We start from the raw sequence: 16830 nt of genomic DNA on the forward strand, positions 1-16830 counted from the left end.
CTCATTATTTATTACTACTAACTATTTTTGAGGCCAATCCATCACTGTAGTTAAGCAAGACACAAAGGTTCTTCCGGTGTTGAGCTCATAGGCCCATCCAGCCACATGCTCTGTAGAAACAGTTTGGTAAATCTGCATGCTGAGGAATGTATTTGCAGGCAGTCACACATCAGATTTGCTCCACACACGCATTTATTTCCTGACCACAGTCTACTCCATGATCAAGCATGAAGAGTTCCTCAGAAAGAACACAAATAGTTAGGGAGCTGATAACAGAACTGCTTTATGCTTCTATCTGTACTTCTCAGACCTCAGCACAGAGATGAAGATCTTAACTGTTTTGGTGATGGATTTCCAAACAACTAGGATACTCTCTGGGGCCTGGACCTTTCCTAACACCTGAAATGCCAGGATCGGCAGATCCACTTTTATCAGCCACTGAGGGCAGGCTGCTATTACCAGCCATTGACACAACTTGTACCCTACTTCCAAGATGACATAAGGGAAAAGAACTGTCCTGGGTTGCAGTGTATTCTATTACCATCCCCATCAGCTGTTGAAATCAGGTGGGGCAGTGTTTCCTTGCCTCCTCCCCCCAGACTATCTTTCTGTTAATTGCCCATCATTGTCCTGCCGCCTGACTCAGAGATAACTCCCTCCGGACTGTCTTCTGTTAATGAGCCTAATCAACACTTTGCCTCATGACTCGTTACCCCATTGTGAGATGCTCCACCCAGAGGGAGGAACCAAGCATCCCATCGTGGATATAATCTGAGGCTGAACACCAGACATGTGCTTCCCACTGGATTTCCAGAGGACAGGAGCTACACAGCCACCACTGGACTTCCTGAGGAAGAGCAGACTGTTTTACTACAGGATCACTGCTTCAGAGGACTGCAGCCACCATTCTACCAGACTGCTACCACCACCCTGCCTAACAGGGTGTCAGGTTGTACCTTGACTCTGTCAGTTTGACAGTGTTTTCTTTTACCTTTTTTTTTTCCCTTTTCTTTAATTTCCATTAAATTGTTATTCTGACTTAGTGCCTCCCACTGGTTTGTTTTCAAACTAGTACAAGAACCTTTAGGATAGGATGAGAAATGCATGGGTTTAAATCTCAAAGTTTTTAGGGCTCAATAATTTCATCAAGTTGGTGAAAAGTGCAAACAACAAGGAAAATACCTTTTTGAACGTTTGCTAAAAATTCCAGGTGATTGTTCACCTTACACTGTACTGAAAGACAGAAATACCTTCTTTGTATCTTTTAGCTGTCATCAGTTTTCCAGCAGGCAATTCCTGCATCTTTCAGAGAACACTTCATAGGTGTGCTACCAGCAAAGACTGGTTTTATGGGAACTATTCAAACCCTTACTGCTACCACATGTCCCATGACAAAGACAGTTGTATTGGGTCTGGCTGAGATGGAGCTGATTTTCCCGTAGCAGCCCTCATAGGTCTGTGCTTTGTGTCCATAGCTGGAAAGGTGTTGATAACACACCAGTGCTTTGGCTACTGCTGAGCAGCGCTGGCAGAGCACCAGTGCTCTCTCTCAACATTCACCCACATCAGCAGATTGGGAATGGGCAAGATCCTGGGAGGGGGCACAACTCAGCCAGCTGACCTAAACTGACCAAAGGGATAACTCATTCCATATGACATCAGCTCATATGGATGTATATGTATATGTATATGTATAAAAGCTATGGAAAGGAAGAGGAATGGGGCATTTTTTTATTTACAGTGTTTGCCTTCCAGAGCAACTGCTATGTGTGCTGAACCCCTGCTTCCTGGGAAGTGGCTCAACACTGCTAGCTGACAGGAAGCAGAAAATAAACCATTTTTTTTCCCCTCTTCGCTTGTGCACACCTAAACTTTTGCTTTTGTAAACTGCCTTATCTCAGCTAAAGAGTTTTTTTTTTCCTTAATTTCTCTTTCCTGTTCAGCTGGGAAGGGGAGTGATAGAGTGGCTTGGTAGCCACCTGGTGTCCAGCCAAGGTCAACCCATCAGAAATATACATGTTAAATTCAGTAGCACAGGATAAATTCAATAGTACAGGGAATCTTCTCTGCAGCACAGTAGATCAATGGATTTAACAGTAAATACATTACAGAGAAAAAGTTCTTGAAAAGAACAATGCACAATTAGTTAAAATTCGGTGCATACAAAAACACATTAAAGCCATTACCTGTTAAATTCATCCAAATACAGGCGAAGTATTTCATATGTTGTAAGAGCAACTTCGTATTTCCCTTGCTTGATGCGACTCATGTCATCGTCTTTTTTACTGCCATGTAAGACAGCCACCTTAAAGTATCCCCATGTGTCTAACTCATCCTTCCAGTTGTACAGCACTGAAAGAGGGGCCACTATGAGGAAAGTCTGCAAACAAATACATATTGTAATATTACTTGAGAAATGTAATACAGCAATTTCTCAATAACAGAAGTCAAGATCTTGACTGTTCTACTGCTCTGAGCAGTTTGACTGTTTAATTCTGCCATTTCAAAGCATGTATGGAAAATATCTAAAATCAATATAAATTCAAAAGTAATCAGTTTACTCTGAGTATGTATATAATACAGCATAAAAATACTGTAATACTAAAATTAAATAAACAGCACTACTTACTCAAATTATACTCTAACAACTGCAGTAAGATGTGAAACACTACCACTTTGCTTTGTTATAGCATCTGTATATCACAAAATGTTTTACAAATGGAGAAAACAAAAGGATGAAGAGGGTAAGCAGCTTCCTCAAATCCACAAGTCTAGTCATCATGTGACTTGAAAACAGAGCCCTGAAAAGGGTTAAAAAAATTAGGACAGCACACATGATTCACTTAATATCACAGAACAATAAAATCAGTGAGGTTGGAAGTGACCTTGGGACATTTTCAGTCCTACTTTATAGTCAAAGCAGTGGCAACACTGACTTCAAACCCAGGCTTTCCGAATTGAGGTCTTCAAAACCCCGTAAGGATGGATGGGGTCTACAAGCTCTCTGTGACCTGCTCCAACATTATATGTCCTCAAAGTGGACATTCTTCCCTTATTCTTAGTCAGAAGCATTCCTGTTTCTTTGCACATGAAGTGCTATCCCTTTACCCCGTCCTCTCAGCCTGTATTTCCTGAGGAACACGTATCCGTTAATCACAGAGCTACAGTCATACGACCCATCATGCCGGTCAAATTTTCTAATTACTCCAGTAAAATAAAAATAACAATGGAAAATAGAAATCACATGGTTTCTGTAATGGATTAAAATGATCTTCAGATTTATCTTATTCACACAGAACTTTTACATGTATCTTTTATGTGCTGTCACTGTATTTGATTACCTAGATTATCAGTCAGACTTACTTCCGACATTATGACAGCCAATGAAGAAAATCCAGGAGGTCACAAGGCTATTAGCAATACATATTCTAAATATATGGATTTGTCCTAATTAAATACCCTGTTATTATAGATATATATGCTTTTTTTACTTTAAAAATATCATCACACAACACTAATTTTCTACTCACTGACATGGGCTTTTCAATGTACTCTAGCCACAAATCTAACCCAGACACCTCAAAATTTTTTCCATTAGTGCAGATGAACAGTAGTAACAAATTAGACAATAACAACTAGAGCGAGAAGGCTCTATGACAGTCTGGAAAACTGAAGACTTCCCAAGCACTTAGGAAAGGCAAGAAATCCTACTTCAGCAGCTGAATTTTAAAAATTAATGTACATAAACTCCTAGAACTAACAAACAAACAAACAAATCCAAGTACTGCCTTTTATCAAAATCCTTAAGCCAGTATCACTAAAAGTTGTACCTTCTTGGGGTTACAATCTGAGCCCTTTTTCATTGTCCTTCGTAAAAATTCCGGCATATTATTTTCAATATCCTCACGCGTTCCCTTTTTGTGCAACACTGCAGCCAAAAATGAAATGACCTTGAGAAAGAAAACAATTCTCAGTGACTATGAAGAACAAGCAATTGAATTAATTCCACAAGAAATAAACATTTAGGACAAAATCCTGGACAGGACTTAGTAAGGTGGTTTGGTTTGGTGGGGGGAGATTTTTTTGGGGGGGGCGAGGAGAGGGGTAATTGTTTTAAATAAATCTGGTTTTAAACTGGGACCCCTCCCTCCGTTGGATTCCCAAGAATTCCTTGAATTAATGTTAAGGACAGTTAATTGCTCTATCTCACTCTTATATTCTCTAAGTGGAAAAGTCATAAAAATATACAAGAGACAGTATGAACGAGCCAGGAAAAAACAGAGATGACGCCTGCATTGCAACTCTCCTTTTCAGGGTACTTGAATCTCAGATGAGAAAACAGAAGGAACAGACATCCTCTAACTATCCTCTCAATATTATTTCTGCAAAAGGAAGAAGAGGCTTATCCTAGAGGTTTGTTTTTTACTAATATGCCTTTTTCTGTATGTTTCATTCCTTCAAATTCCTGTTGTTAACATCAAAACCATTTTCTTTCTATTGTGCTATATTCTCCCATCTGCCTCAAACCAGTCAAGTTGATTATGAGAAGATATTTATTACAATACACCACAGCAAGGACAAACATCCCAGCACAGGCTATTCCAAACTGCTCCTATCATAATCCAAAACAGGAAGAAGGCAGAGAAAGATCCAGCCAGAACACGCAAATCTAAAATCCACTTGGGATAAATGGTATCCATGGGACTAAGCAGCAGCAAGGACCAGATGCATCATCAGAGAGGTGCCCTTCTTTTGAAAACTCAACAGGCCCCTTTTATTCAGAGCAGCCAGCTCCAGCCGCTTTCTTTTTGCAGCTGCTACACAGCTGCTCATAGCAGGACAGAGGTAAAGCTACCAACTGTTGATTTCCAAAAAAAATCTTCTCCCTCTAATGATGGGGAGAAAGAGCTAGTCAGGACAGGAGAGTGCAGGAAAAACACCTGCCTGGGAAGAGAAGTTAGATGGACAGAAGAGAGAAGAAATCCATCATATGGATGGCCACCGAGTGAAAGAGAGGTATGTAGAATAAAAGTAACCCAAACAATTTTATACATAATATCTCATAAACTGAGGTTGAGATGAACTGCCAGTTTGCACATGTTGTTTAACTAATGACCTTTACTTTTTTTTTTTAATCCTTTGAGAATTAGAATCAAATTCAACTAAACAATAAATCTCCCTGTCTCTTCCACATTCTCCATTCTTGGAAGAATTTGCATCACAAATTTCTAAGAGTAGCAAAGGCAGTGAAACAGCAAGTCATTACCAGAAACCTTTGGCTCTTCCAGATAAAGCAAGAAGCAACCTAAATGCCTTGATAGGAAACTATTTTACTGTGATCACACTAAGAAACAACATTATTCTATTTACCTTCACTTAAACTTCAGCTTGATATGAAAGAGCCATATGGTCAGGCCATTTAATGCAAAAACCAGTTCAGAAGTACAAAGAACACTAAAATTCAAAGGATTTCTAGAAATGTCTATCTCATGAATCATCCTCTAATTCAGAAACAGTAAGGTTCAGCCAACTGACAAGCATAAGACAACTTTCTTCTAAGACTGTATCAGTTACTCAATGAAATTTAAATTTATTTTTTCATATGTACTAACCTTTTCTAAACAAGTGAATTCTTCCATTTTACTTCACATCCACTGAACTGCCTTTCCCATACTGAACTTGAACATTATCACTGTGTTTTATAAAAAATACACAAGATCACAGAATCATAAAATGGTAAGGGTTGGGAACAAACCTTAAAGATCCCCTAGTTCCAATCCCTGCAATGGGCAAGGATGCCATTCACTAGACCAGGTTGTTCAGGCCCCTATCCAACCTGGCCTTCAACACAAACGTTACTGGAAGGCTGCAATGAGGTCCCCCCAGAGCTTTCTCTTCTCCAGGCTGAACTGCCCCAAAGCTCTCTGCCTGTCTTCATAGGAGAGGTGCTCCATCCCTTGGGAACACCTTGTGGCCTCCTCCGGACCCACTCCAACAGGTCCACATCCTTCCTGTGCTGGGGACCCCAGAGCTGGATGTAGTGTTCGGGAGGGGTGGGAAGGGGGGGTCTCAGAAGGGCAGAGCAGAGGGGCAGAAACACCTCCCTTGACCTGCTGGACATGTTGCTTTGGATGCACCCCTAGGCTGCAAGTGCACCCTGCTGGCTCATGTCCAGCTCTTCACCCACAAGAATCCTCAACTCCCTCTTCGCAGGGCTGCTCTCTACAACTTCTCCCAATTTATACTCATGTCTGCGTACCCAGGCCCCAGCCCAGGTGCAACAGAGTTGTTGCACTTGGACTTGTTGAACTTCATTAAGTCCTCATGGGCCCAGTTCTCAAGCTTGTCCAGGTCCTTTTGGATGGCATCCTGTCCTTCTGTTGTGTCAACAGCACTGCTCAGATTTGTGTCATCTGCAAACTTGCTGAGGGTGCACTCAGTGCCACCGTCTGTGCCATTGAGGAAGACTGCAGAGCAGTGGTCCCAAAACAGAGCCTGAGGGACATCACTCATCACCAGCCTCCACCTCAACACAGAGCCATTGACCACAACTCTCTGGCTGCAGCTAGCCAGCCAGCCAATTCCTTATCCATTGAACTGTCCATCCATCAAATCCACCCACGTCCAGTTTGGAGGTAAGATGTCATGTGGGACTATATCAAAGGCCCTACAGAAGTAGATGACATCTGTCAATCTTCCCATATTGACCATTACCATCACTCCATCATATAAGGCCACCAGAGCACTCAGGCATGAGTTTGCTGGCTGCCTCAGATCAGTCTCCTCAACCGTTCTTTTCTGACCTATGTACTTACAGAATCCCTTCACATATTATGTTATTCACATAGGATATTCTTTGAAATCTCTGCCTTTCTTCTGAAAACTTGACACAGACTAAAAGAAATAGCCATCAGATGTGAATTCCACATATCCACTGTCACTGTGTGATAAATGTGCCTAGACAACCAGCTGAGATTCAAGACACACAAGATGCAAGCAAGACAACTAAATTTAGCTCCTCTCTGCTGAGTTTACTATTATCTTATATATATATTTCTTTCTACATAAAATCAGATTATTTGCAGTTCTGAGTAGAAACAGTCTTCCATAACTACGGAGTTAGTTCTTCAACTACCATGGACAAGAAACATGACCATGCTTAAAATGAATGTAGTTTAGTTTTAACAAGCATCTGTTAACAGAGCATCATCAGATACATATATATATAAACCCATGATACACCTCTAAATGCTCTATAAAGAGTTTTGACAGTTTAGTTTACCCACTGCTCTCGTTAAGCTTGCTACAAGACAACACTTTTTTGCACTGAAAGGCATCTGTCAACATTCTCCTACATGGAAGGGCAATAGATACCTGCCATATACCTGGCAGTGAAGAAATGAGCTTGCATTGGACACATGGAGAAAGGGAAAAGAGAGTAGAACAAAGACTATCCCCCACAGAACTCAAGCTGCTAACTTTAAACCAGACAGACTACAGAGAATTTCCACACATAAAAACACCGTAATTATAATAAAACAAGAAAGAAAAAAAACAAGAAAGAAAAAAAACAAGAAAGAAAAAAAACAAGAAAGAAAAAAAACAAGAAAGAAAAAAAACAAGAAAGAAAAAAAACAAGAAAGAAAAAAACAAGAAAGAAAAAAACAAGAAAGAAAAAAACAAAAAAACAAGGGAAAAAATAAATAATTTAGGTCACACAGATTCGAAGCATAATGAAAAAAATCCAGCTACACTTTGTCCTCTCATCAATCAAGCTGTATTTCCAAAAGAGTGATACAAGTAGCATGGAATACCAAAACACTTTTCCCAGAGATAGGAGTAAAAATGCCTGCTCTTTTGCATTCCCAGAACAGTGAAACTATCTGTTCTCAGGAAAAAAGTTAAAAGGTAATCTAAAAGCAAGAGTCAGATAAGGGCCTCAAGTTCTTTTAGTGTACTCCAGTGCAAATTGCTTTCACGATGGGCAGGTAGCAATCCTCAAAGTAAATTCAACACACTAACATTTTAACTATTGTGCTTACACTAAAAGGACCCACATCCCAATTTTATGGCCTGTAAGGAGTGAGTCTTAAATCAGCAATGGGCTCTTGGCTCTGAGTGCTGTCCTGGACATCATGTCCTGCCTCATCCATCTCTGCAACAGCAGAGGGACGTTTAAGCTTCATAAATACAATGCTTTTTAAAAAAGATTTACGGATCCCAGAAAACATGCTCCCACCGTAACAAACAAAAAGAATACCTGTATTGTCTTTCCAAGGCCCATATCGTCTCCAAGAATACACCCCCTTTTATCAGCATAGTGTTTATACAGAAACTGGGCTCCTTCCCTTTGATAATCACGCAGGTATCTGTTAATTGTATATGGAATAAAATCGCCATTGTCAGATAATTTAAAAGCAACTGCAGGAGATGGAAGATTTTGATCAGGAAAATATGGCTTTTCCAGATCATCCTCATCAAATATTAAGCTTTTCCAGGGTCCTCTACTATCTTTTACTTTACAAAGTTTTGTTACTAGTATTTTCCTTTCTTCAGACTCCAAGAATGATACAACAGCAAATAATTTTCCATTTTTGTCCTTTTCAAGAGAAGTTATTGTTCCTTCATGAAGTTTTCCATTTTCAAGACAAGGGGCAAGGCATTTCTCCCCAATACGCCAATAATCTATAAAAAAAAACCAAACACACATAATGATAAACTGGCCTGATGTACAGAGTATTTAATTTCTTCACTATCAAAACTATGGATGTAAATTTAGTTGACAAAAGGCATACAACTTAATATAAAACACTTTATTGAGGGCAGCACTAGAATCGGGACAACAGTTACTGTTCACAACCAAACCCTGAGCTAGACATAAAATCACAGTTTGTTCTAACACCACTATTTTAGAAATACCAGGAGGTGTATAGGAGAAAAAAAGCAAAACACATATTCCGATGCATTAAGTTTACACAGTGGCTTCACACAGGCAATCACAGCAGTACGTATCAAAGTGGAAAGAACCACATCATACTGACAATGAAAAACAGAACAAAATAAGTCTACCAGAAGAAACAAGATCTTCATTTTTCACAGTAAAAAGACCTCACAAATAATGGCTGCACACAGTTTTCCAAATCTGAACTGAGAGAAAACGGGGTGTTCTTTTGAGTTTGTAGAAACAATTTCTAACCTTCCCCTGCTCAGTCATTCCAAAACAGAGGAACACAGGATTCATTTCAGAACCTTTATTGTTTCTTATCTATTTCCTGGAATAAGTTTTGATACTTAGAAGAAAGTCATTATCAACTGCAGTGAGAGGCACCTATGTTTTTTACAGGAAGGAATGAGCCAGAGAGAATCTTGCACCAGAGCAAGTATTCATCATTCTATGACCAGTGGTGGTACATGTTCCAGACACTTTTCAGAGGTAAGGAAAAAACTTGTGAAGGCAAGAAACTCCACCTTCACCCATTTTTATGTCTCCATGTAAAAACTGGAAGACCGGTTCTCCTCACCACGTGCTAAGCACCTGGAAGTGTACGCTTACTGGACTACTTTCCACAATGTATTAGTTAAATCAGAGATAACTATAATTCATTTTTTAAAATAGATTTAATTATATACACTTAGAGAAAACAGAAACATCCACGTAGCCAAGCCCACTATTCTGCAGCCAGCATTGGCGCTAAGCTGACAATGCAGGTAACAGTAAAAACAGTACAAGCCTACAGAACACACATATTCTAAAATTCTTTGGCCTTAAAGTATTCTTTTAGCAACAGAAATCTCAAGGGCCACATGTGGTTTGTCTGTTTAGCAAACCCCAGCAGACTGCTCTCTTTCAAGTAGCTCCATCCTTTCAACACAGGCAGATTCCTGGAATTTGGTGACTTCTGACTAAAAATACTGTGGGTCTGCTCTGCAAACCTGTTACACTTTTGCCTGATACAAACTTCGATCTGAAGACCTAAACTGATGGCACACTGGTTCTTACACTAACAAGGTCATTAACCACAGCCTCTCCATTTGACTCACCATTCTGCAGGTCTCTTTAATAATGCTATCATCAACCTTACTTGGAGCTCAGCCCCACACCTCGTGACCTGCTACATAAGCTGCTCTAGACCCTTCAGCCATTCACTCAGATCTCCTCAAAGACTTGAAGCTTAAATGTAACTTTTTGAGGAAAAGGGTGAAGTACAGGCTGAGCATTCAACAAATCACACATAACTAATCCTTAAAGTTCACAGCATTTGTACACGTCTCTCTCATCTCGATGCAAAAAGAGGAGTACATTAACTTCTCCCAGTAGCATCTAATTCTTTCTGCAATTTCATGAGAAGAGGAACCAAAATTGAAAAACCAAAACCAGCTATGTACAGCACACTGCTAAATATGCAAATCAAAGTTTAAAATAGAATTACTTCTGTAATTCCTTTTTTTACAGTAGTGAAGGGACATAAAACATGTAGTTTAGAGACTCTCAAGTTAAAACTATGATTTAAGACTACAGTTTTTGTTTTTAACTAAGCATTTACTTGAAGCTAAGGAGTTGCATATGGCTCATCCCAACTAGAGTTCAGATGGAAAGTGGAATAAATTACACTGGACAATAGTACTAGTGTTACAAGCTACAAACTTAGTGAGAAACAGGGCACAGAATGAGAAAAATGCAAAGACATAAAATGGTATTAAGGACACCATTGCTACAAAAGGCCAGAGAATAATGCTGTATAAGCCAAAGTATGAACTGCTACTTTAACTAGCCTGATTCACCAAGTTCTTTGCTTTTGAATTAGAACCATAATTTATGTGGAGCACTGTCTTTAAAAATAAAGAAAATTATCTGGTACGGCTTCCTAGCATGGGTATAGTGCACTGGCCACCAATGATCAAAGCTGGCATTTAAGATGCTTGCCTGTACTTACCCCTTTTACTGCAGGTGGAAAAAATGTGCCATTGTCAACATTAAATGTACTAAATCATGGTGGTAATGGCCTCCTGCCACACACTAACTCCCTTCAACCGCTACCCCTCTATGAAATTATCTCGAATACTTTCTACCTAGTGTGGGTTGACCACTTAATGTAGAGTGCAAGGTTTTGTTTTCCTTTGGGTTTTTTATTTTACTCTCTAATAAAGGACTGTAAAAACAAAATTCGAGGATATTGTAAAGCAAGACACACGGAAGAGGCTTACCTGGGACACCATCATCACACATTTTAACTTTTGGCCGTGCAAAGCCCGACGGGGCCCGCGGGCGGAGGCGGCGGGGGCAGACGGGCACCGGCGCGCTGGGGACCCACCGCCGCCCCTCCGCCGGGCGGGTCACGGCGGCACGGGAGCCGAGGGAGCCCCGGGGGCGCCTCAGAGAAGGGGCCCGTGGCTTTCCCCGCTCTCCGCACCGCGGCCAGCCCCAGGCGAGCCGCGGCCAGGGGGAACCGAGCCCGAAGCCGGGGCCACACGTCGGCCTCACCCCGCCCCGCCCGGCACAGGCAGCGGCCGCGGGGGTATCGCGAGAAGGGCGTTGCTATGGCGCTCCGTGCTCGCAGACTCCGGCGGGCTGGTGGGAAATATCGCGAGGTTTCCTGGCGGAGCGGCAGGCGCTGTGGGTGTATGGATGTGGTGCCTGGGGTCGTCCTGCCCGGTGGAACAGTTTCCTCCTGATGTAGCCCTTGTCTATGGAAAAACTTGTAAAGCGGGGAGGGGGGCGGGGGAGGGTTAATGTGTCCGGGAATGTTGTGTCCACTTCTGGGCTCCTCAGAAGAGAGACATGAACTCTTGGAGTCGGACCAGCACAGGGCTGTTAGGATGATTAGGGGCCTTGGGGGCATTTCTCTCGTGAGGACAGGCTGAGGGAGCTGGGCCTGTTCAACGTCGAGAAGAGATGGCTGAGAGAGGACCTTATCAATGGCTATACATTGCACAGAAAGTTCCACCTGGACATGAGGAAGAGCTTCTTCATTGTGGTGCAGGTGACCATGCACTGGAACAGAGGTTGCTGGGTCTCCTTCACTGGAGATACTCAAGAACTGACTGGACACAATCCTGTGGAATGCGCATCAAGGATGACCCTGGACAGGGAAATCGGAACCAGATGACCCCCTGTGGCCCCATCTAACCTTACTGGTTCTGTGATTCTGAGCAGCAGGGGGAAAGAGATCATAAGTTATTCTCTATGAAAAAACTGGAGAGGTGAGGAAGCGGGGCAAAGAGCTGGTGCAATGGAAGGCACAGCTGGCACAGTACAGAGCAGCCAGCTGCACGGAGGTGGTGGGTGCTGAGAACCAAAGATCTGACATTTGGGAGAAGTCAAGAGAGACCCATTCGTTTACAGCCATTCCACCTCTAGCTGTGAAAACCTCTCTGCTTTCAGGAGAGTTGAACTGGACACAGTTATATTTGCAGATTACAAAGGCAGTAGCAATTACCCTGTTCTTGCTGAAAAAAATTAGGGCCCACCAAGAAATCTGTCGAAACTGACTCCTATCTCAGTAGCAATGCAGTGGAGTGTTACGTGAAGGGCGTGGCTTCCCAGATCCTTGCTATTACTTTTGACAAAATGCCTTCACGTGCAATACTAAGTAATTTCACTTCTGAAAGTTAAATGCATACCTGTAATGAGCATGCAAGATCTGTTTTTAAATCAGCCTTGATTTTTAACACAGAAGACAGCAAGTTTGGGATGATTTCTCCACTGTTTTTAATTATCTTTTAACTTACATAATTATGGTGAATTTTACAAGGGATTGAGCATCAGCAGTAAAAAAACCTGGATTCCTTTGGCATATGCCACAAAATTCTGTGCAATGAAGATGGATAGTCAGACTAGCTAATCCAAGTTCTGTATCCTACAGTTTTTTTAGAAGCAAGGCAAGGCAGTAGATATAGATATGGGTCTCCATGCTGTTTCTGCTTGCAGCAAATCTGCAAAAGGCTGCCTGTCTGCTCTAAGAGTAATGTAGACTTGTGCAGCCTAGAGCAGCATTAAGTTGCTTCTTTAAGTTGCCTGCCATTAGCCAGAATTTTGTTCTAAAAGAGGTTAATGAAAGATGGTGGTTGCACAGCCCATTAAGCTAGACTAATAGGAAAATAGCAAGCATGGAAGCACTAATACAGTTTGCTGCAACTATAAACTACGTGAATATTGAGCACCACATATATTGCAGGAGGTTGTTCAGCAGTAGAATGTAATATAGTACCAATGTTGCATTATTTTTAAAACATGCATGTAGTCATGCATTCATTCCAAATGAACATGACAAGAATTATGCCAACCGCAAAAAACCCCAAAACTGAAAGGAGTGTCATGCCGGTTTTTAAAATTCTCACTGAAGAAACACATGTAAACTGTGCATGACCTCAGGTACCTAATAACACCTTGATCCTGAGACTGCTTTAATGCAATACCCTCTTTGGACTGGGTGCATAATGAAAATGTTTCCCAAGGCCAGAGAATATTTAGCTCTGTCACATATATTTAAAAGTTTTTGGAATATGAAAGTCCTTTCAGAAATCTTTCTAGCACAAGTTAGAAGTTATTTGCTGGGATGTCAAAAATGTCTCACATTGTGTTTCTTCAGGAAAAGATTTGTAAAAGATTTCATTTTGAATAGCTGTTGGCATTACTGAAAAGTTGAATATATCCAAACTCCATATTAAAATTTGAACTCTGCTCATATCTGACTTAGTTTAGATTTCATAAGAGCTCAGATAACAACCAAAACGAATACCATAATGGGGATAAGCACTTTTTAAATATGTGCTATATCCCTGAAAGCATTTCACATGTAACATTGTGGCCTTCCTGTTCACTCTTCTTTGACAGAAAGAGGAGAAAAATTAACTGATGTGCATCTAAAAAGAGCAGCTTGGTTACATTTACAGCATCGTCCACATCAGTGTGTCTGAAAACAAAGCAAGACTGATTCTCAGACACACTCAGCATTTGAAAGCATAACCAAAACCCACAGAAAGTAAAGGCACCTAGAATTTTTTTGAATGTTGATTGTTTAATTCTATATTGGGAGAAAGAAGTGGCGGTTCAATTAACTGGCATTAATTAAGCATGACAGCATTAAAAGTGCCACAAAGAGGAACTTCACAACGTGGTATTCACCAAATTAACATTTTGGAAGGCCTTTTTTTTCTTCAGCAGTTCATTTGCCACAGTGTTTTAAACATTACCCATCAACAGTATTCAAGAAGCTCTCAGAGTTCTTCATGGAAATGAGCCTGACAGGGTGCTCTGAATCACATCCATACAGAACAAAGAAAAGGCATTAGAGCTCTGGTGTGCAGCTGCAGGGCCACAGCCTCCTTGGGATCACAGAGATCTGGAGGCATAGCTCACACAGCTGAATGCCACAGTGGGCAGATGTGGGCAGGATTTAGAAAGGGCAGGTCAGGATAGTAGGGAGCAGATTTGGCCTTCTATGTCAGACAGCAGCAGGGATACATGGAGCTCTGCCTGGTCTGTAGAGACCATGAGATGTTGGAGTCCAGGATCTTGAGAGAAGGGAGCAAGGCAAATCAAGTAGCAGAATCATGACCCTGAACTTCAGGAGTTCACTGGTTCAGGGATTAGGGGAAAGCAGTATATGTTGTTTATCTTGATTTCAGCAATGCCTTCACAGTTTTCTCCTGTAGCATCCTCAGTATACAGACTGATGAAAAATGGACTGGGTAAGTGAGCAGTAAGGTGACTGAAAACTTGCTGATCTTCTGGACTTAAAGGAGTGTTATCAGCAGCACAAAGTCCAGCTGCAGATGCATTACTGGTGGATTATTTTGAAGTCTGATACTGGGGCCAGTACTGGCCATTAATGACTTGGATGGTGGGGCAGAGTGCATCCTCAGCAAGATTACAGATGATACTCAGTCAGGAGAAGTGGTTAAACCAAATACTCATGCTGACATGCAAGGGGGGCAGTGACAGGCTGGAAAAAAGGGGAGGTAGTAATCTCACGAAGTTCAACGAAGTCCCACACCAGCAGTCAGATAACCCTGTGCAGCACTATAGAGTGTAGGTTGACTAGCTGGAAAGCAGCTTTGCAGAAAAGGGCTTAAGGGTCCTGGTGGAGAGCAAATTGTCCATGAACCAGCGGTCCATCCAGCGGCATGAAAGGCCAACAGTATCTTGGGCTGTGTCAGGAGGAGCATTGCTCAGCAGCCCAAGGGAGGTGAGCCTTCTGCTCTGTTCAGCCCAGGCAAGACCACATCTGAAGTGCTAATCATGGCTCTCCACAACAAGAAAGGCGTGGATAGAGTGGAGAAAATCTAAGGCTATGAAGTTTAAGAGATTGTAGTTGGAATTGGGTAGCCTTGGGAAAAGCCTCAGGAGATCTTGTCTGTGCACAAACACTTGATGAGAGGGTATAAAGAGGATGGGTTCATACTTTGCTCAGTGGTCCCCAAGCCAAGAGGCAACGGGTTCCAACTGAAACAGGAAATTCCATTTAAAGATAAGGAAAAGCTTTTCAGCTGTGGGAGTGGCCAAACACTACCACAGTTCGCTGAGAGAGGTTGTAGAATCCACGTCCTTGAAGAGAGTCAAAACTCATCTGGACACAGGCCTGAGCAACCTGCTTAAGGTGACCCTACTTGGAGTAGGGATAGTTGGACTATATGTTCTCTAGGGCCTTGCAACCTCAGTCATTCTGTTTGAAGAATTCTGTAGGTCAAACTGAGTTCTGGCTAACTGCTTGTGCTATTATTTTAAAATTAAGAGCTGTAGATACCACGCAGATTGCTTAGCTAGAATCCAGTTTGTCCTGTTGCCCAGTGCTATAAGATACAGCACCAATTCTAACCTGCCTGTGTGCATATTTCTCATCTCATCTTCTGGTTATTCTTAAGGACTTTAAGATATTCAAGTCATTCTTCTCTTTTGTACCCTCAATTGTAAAATAAAAGCCTGAAAATGATAACTAAGGATGTTTGGAAATGCTGCACACCTAAACATGTACACAACCCATAAGAAATAGATAACACCTTGAGAGTTTAACTCAGTGAGTCAGATATTCCTTGTGTTGTTGACTCATTCTCTCAAAAATATTCTGGCTAGTCCTGAATCTTACTAACTCTTAGAAGCCAGGGTACTATAATTCTTATAACCTGCTGCAAAGTTGTCCTTCAGAGTTTGTCTGCCAGATGATGTGTTACTCAGCTTAAATAAACCTGAGAGACTGATTCCACAAGTGTTATGGAGTATTGATTCATTTCCTTTGAGTGTCTGGCTAAAGGGCGACTTGAGGAAAATGTAAAGTTTTGTTCTTAAATAAATATTGTATGTAAATGGATCATGTAAGCAACACTCAGATTTCATGATTGCCTGGAGTGGGAACTGGATAACGAGACTTTTCAACTCCACGGGATTTGTAGCAGGTATTTGTATAGAGCAGTTTTGAATGTTTCAGAAAAATCTGTGAACATTTGAAAGGCTTGTGAACCAGTCTCAGTTATGCTCCAGGTCTGGTTAAACCAAATCAGCATAATTGTTCTTCAGAGGATCTTTTATTATGTGTTACACATTTCACTTTACAAATAAAAATTATTTTAGAAAGGGAACAGATCTTTCCATTAGGACTAGTAGTCATAGAAATGCTTTATGCTTTATTGCAATTGAGTTTGGTTCCCGTAATCTCTTTTTTCCTTGAGGAAAAAATAAAAAGTATTTGCTTCCTTGGGTTTAATTTCACTATTTTTTGAGGTCTGATTGACAGCAAAGCATGAAGGGAAAGACTTAAAAGCAATGCACACAGAAAGAAAGCAAAAAAAGACTAAAACTGGACAGATTTTTTTTTTTCCTTTTTTTGGGGGGTG

General features: G+C 41.3%; 1 protein-coding gene across 3 annotated transcripts in view; it reads right to left on the bottom strand.

Moving 5' to 3' along the window:
* ERCC6L2 (ERCC excision repair 6 like 2) overlaps window positions 1-11500 on the bottom strand; it is a 51834-nt gene extending 40334 nt beyond the window's left edge. For 2 of the 3 annotated variants that reach the window (XM_010403738.4, XM_039566832.1), the window contains exons 1-4: window positions 11206-11500; window positions 8261-8685; window positions 3831-3950; window positions 2187-2380 (exon numbers count right to left, since the gene is read on the bottom strand). In XM_010403738.4, coding sequence (XP_010402040.2) covers window positions 2187-2380; window positions 3831-3950; window positions 8261-8685; window positions 11206-11227 — 761 coding nt within the window. In that variant the 5' untranslated portion in view covers window positions 11228-11500. The remainder of the gene's footprint in view (window positions 1-2186; window positions 2381-3830; window positions 3951-8260; window positions 8686-11205) is intronic. The other variant, XM_039566831.1, reaches the window with a different exon arrangement.
* Window positions 11501-16830: the final 5330 nt, after the last annotated feature.

The sequence above is a fragment of the Corvus cornix genome, chromosome Z (genome assembly GCF_000738735.6).
Source record: "Corvus cornix cornix isolate S_Up_H32 chromosome Z, ASM73873v5, whole genome shotgun sequence".
NCBI lineage: Eukaryota > Metazoa > Chordata > Aves > Passeriformes > Corvidae > Corvus > Corvus cornix.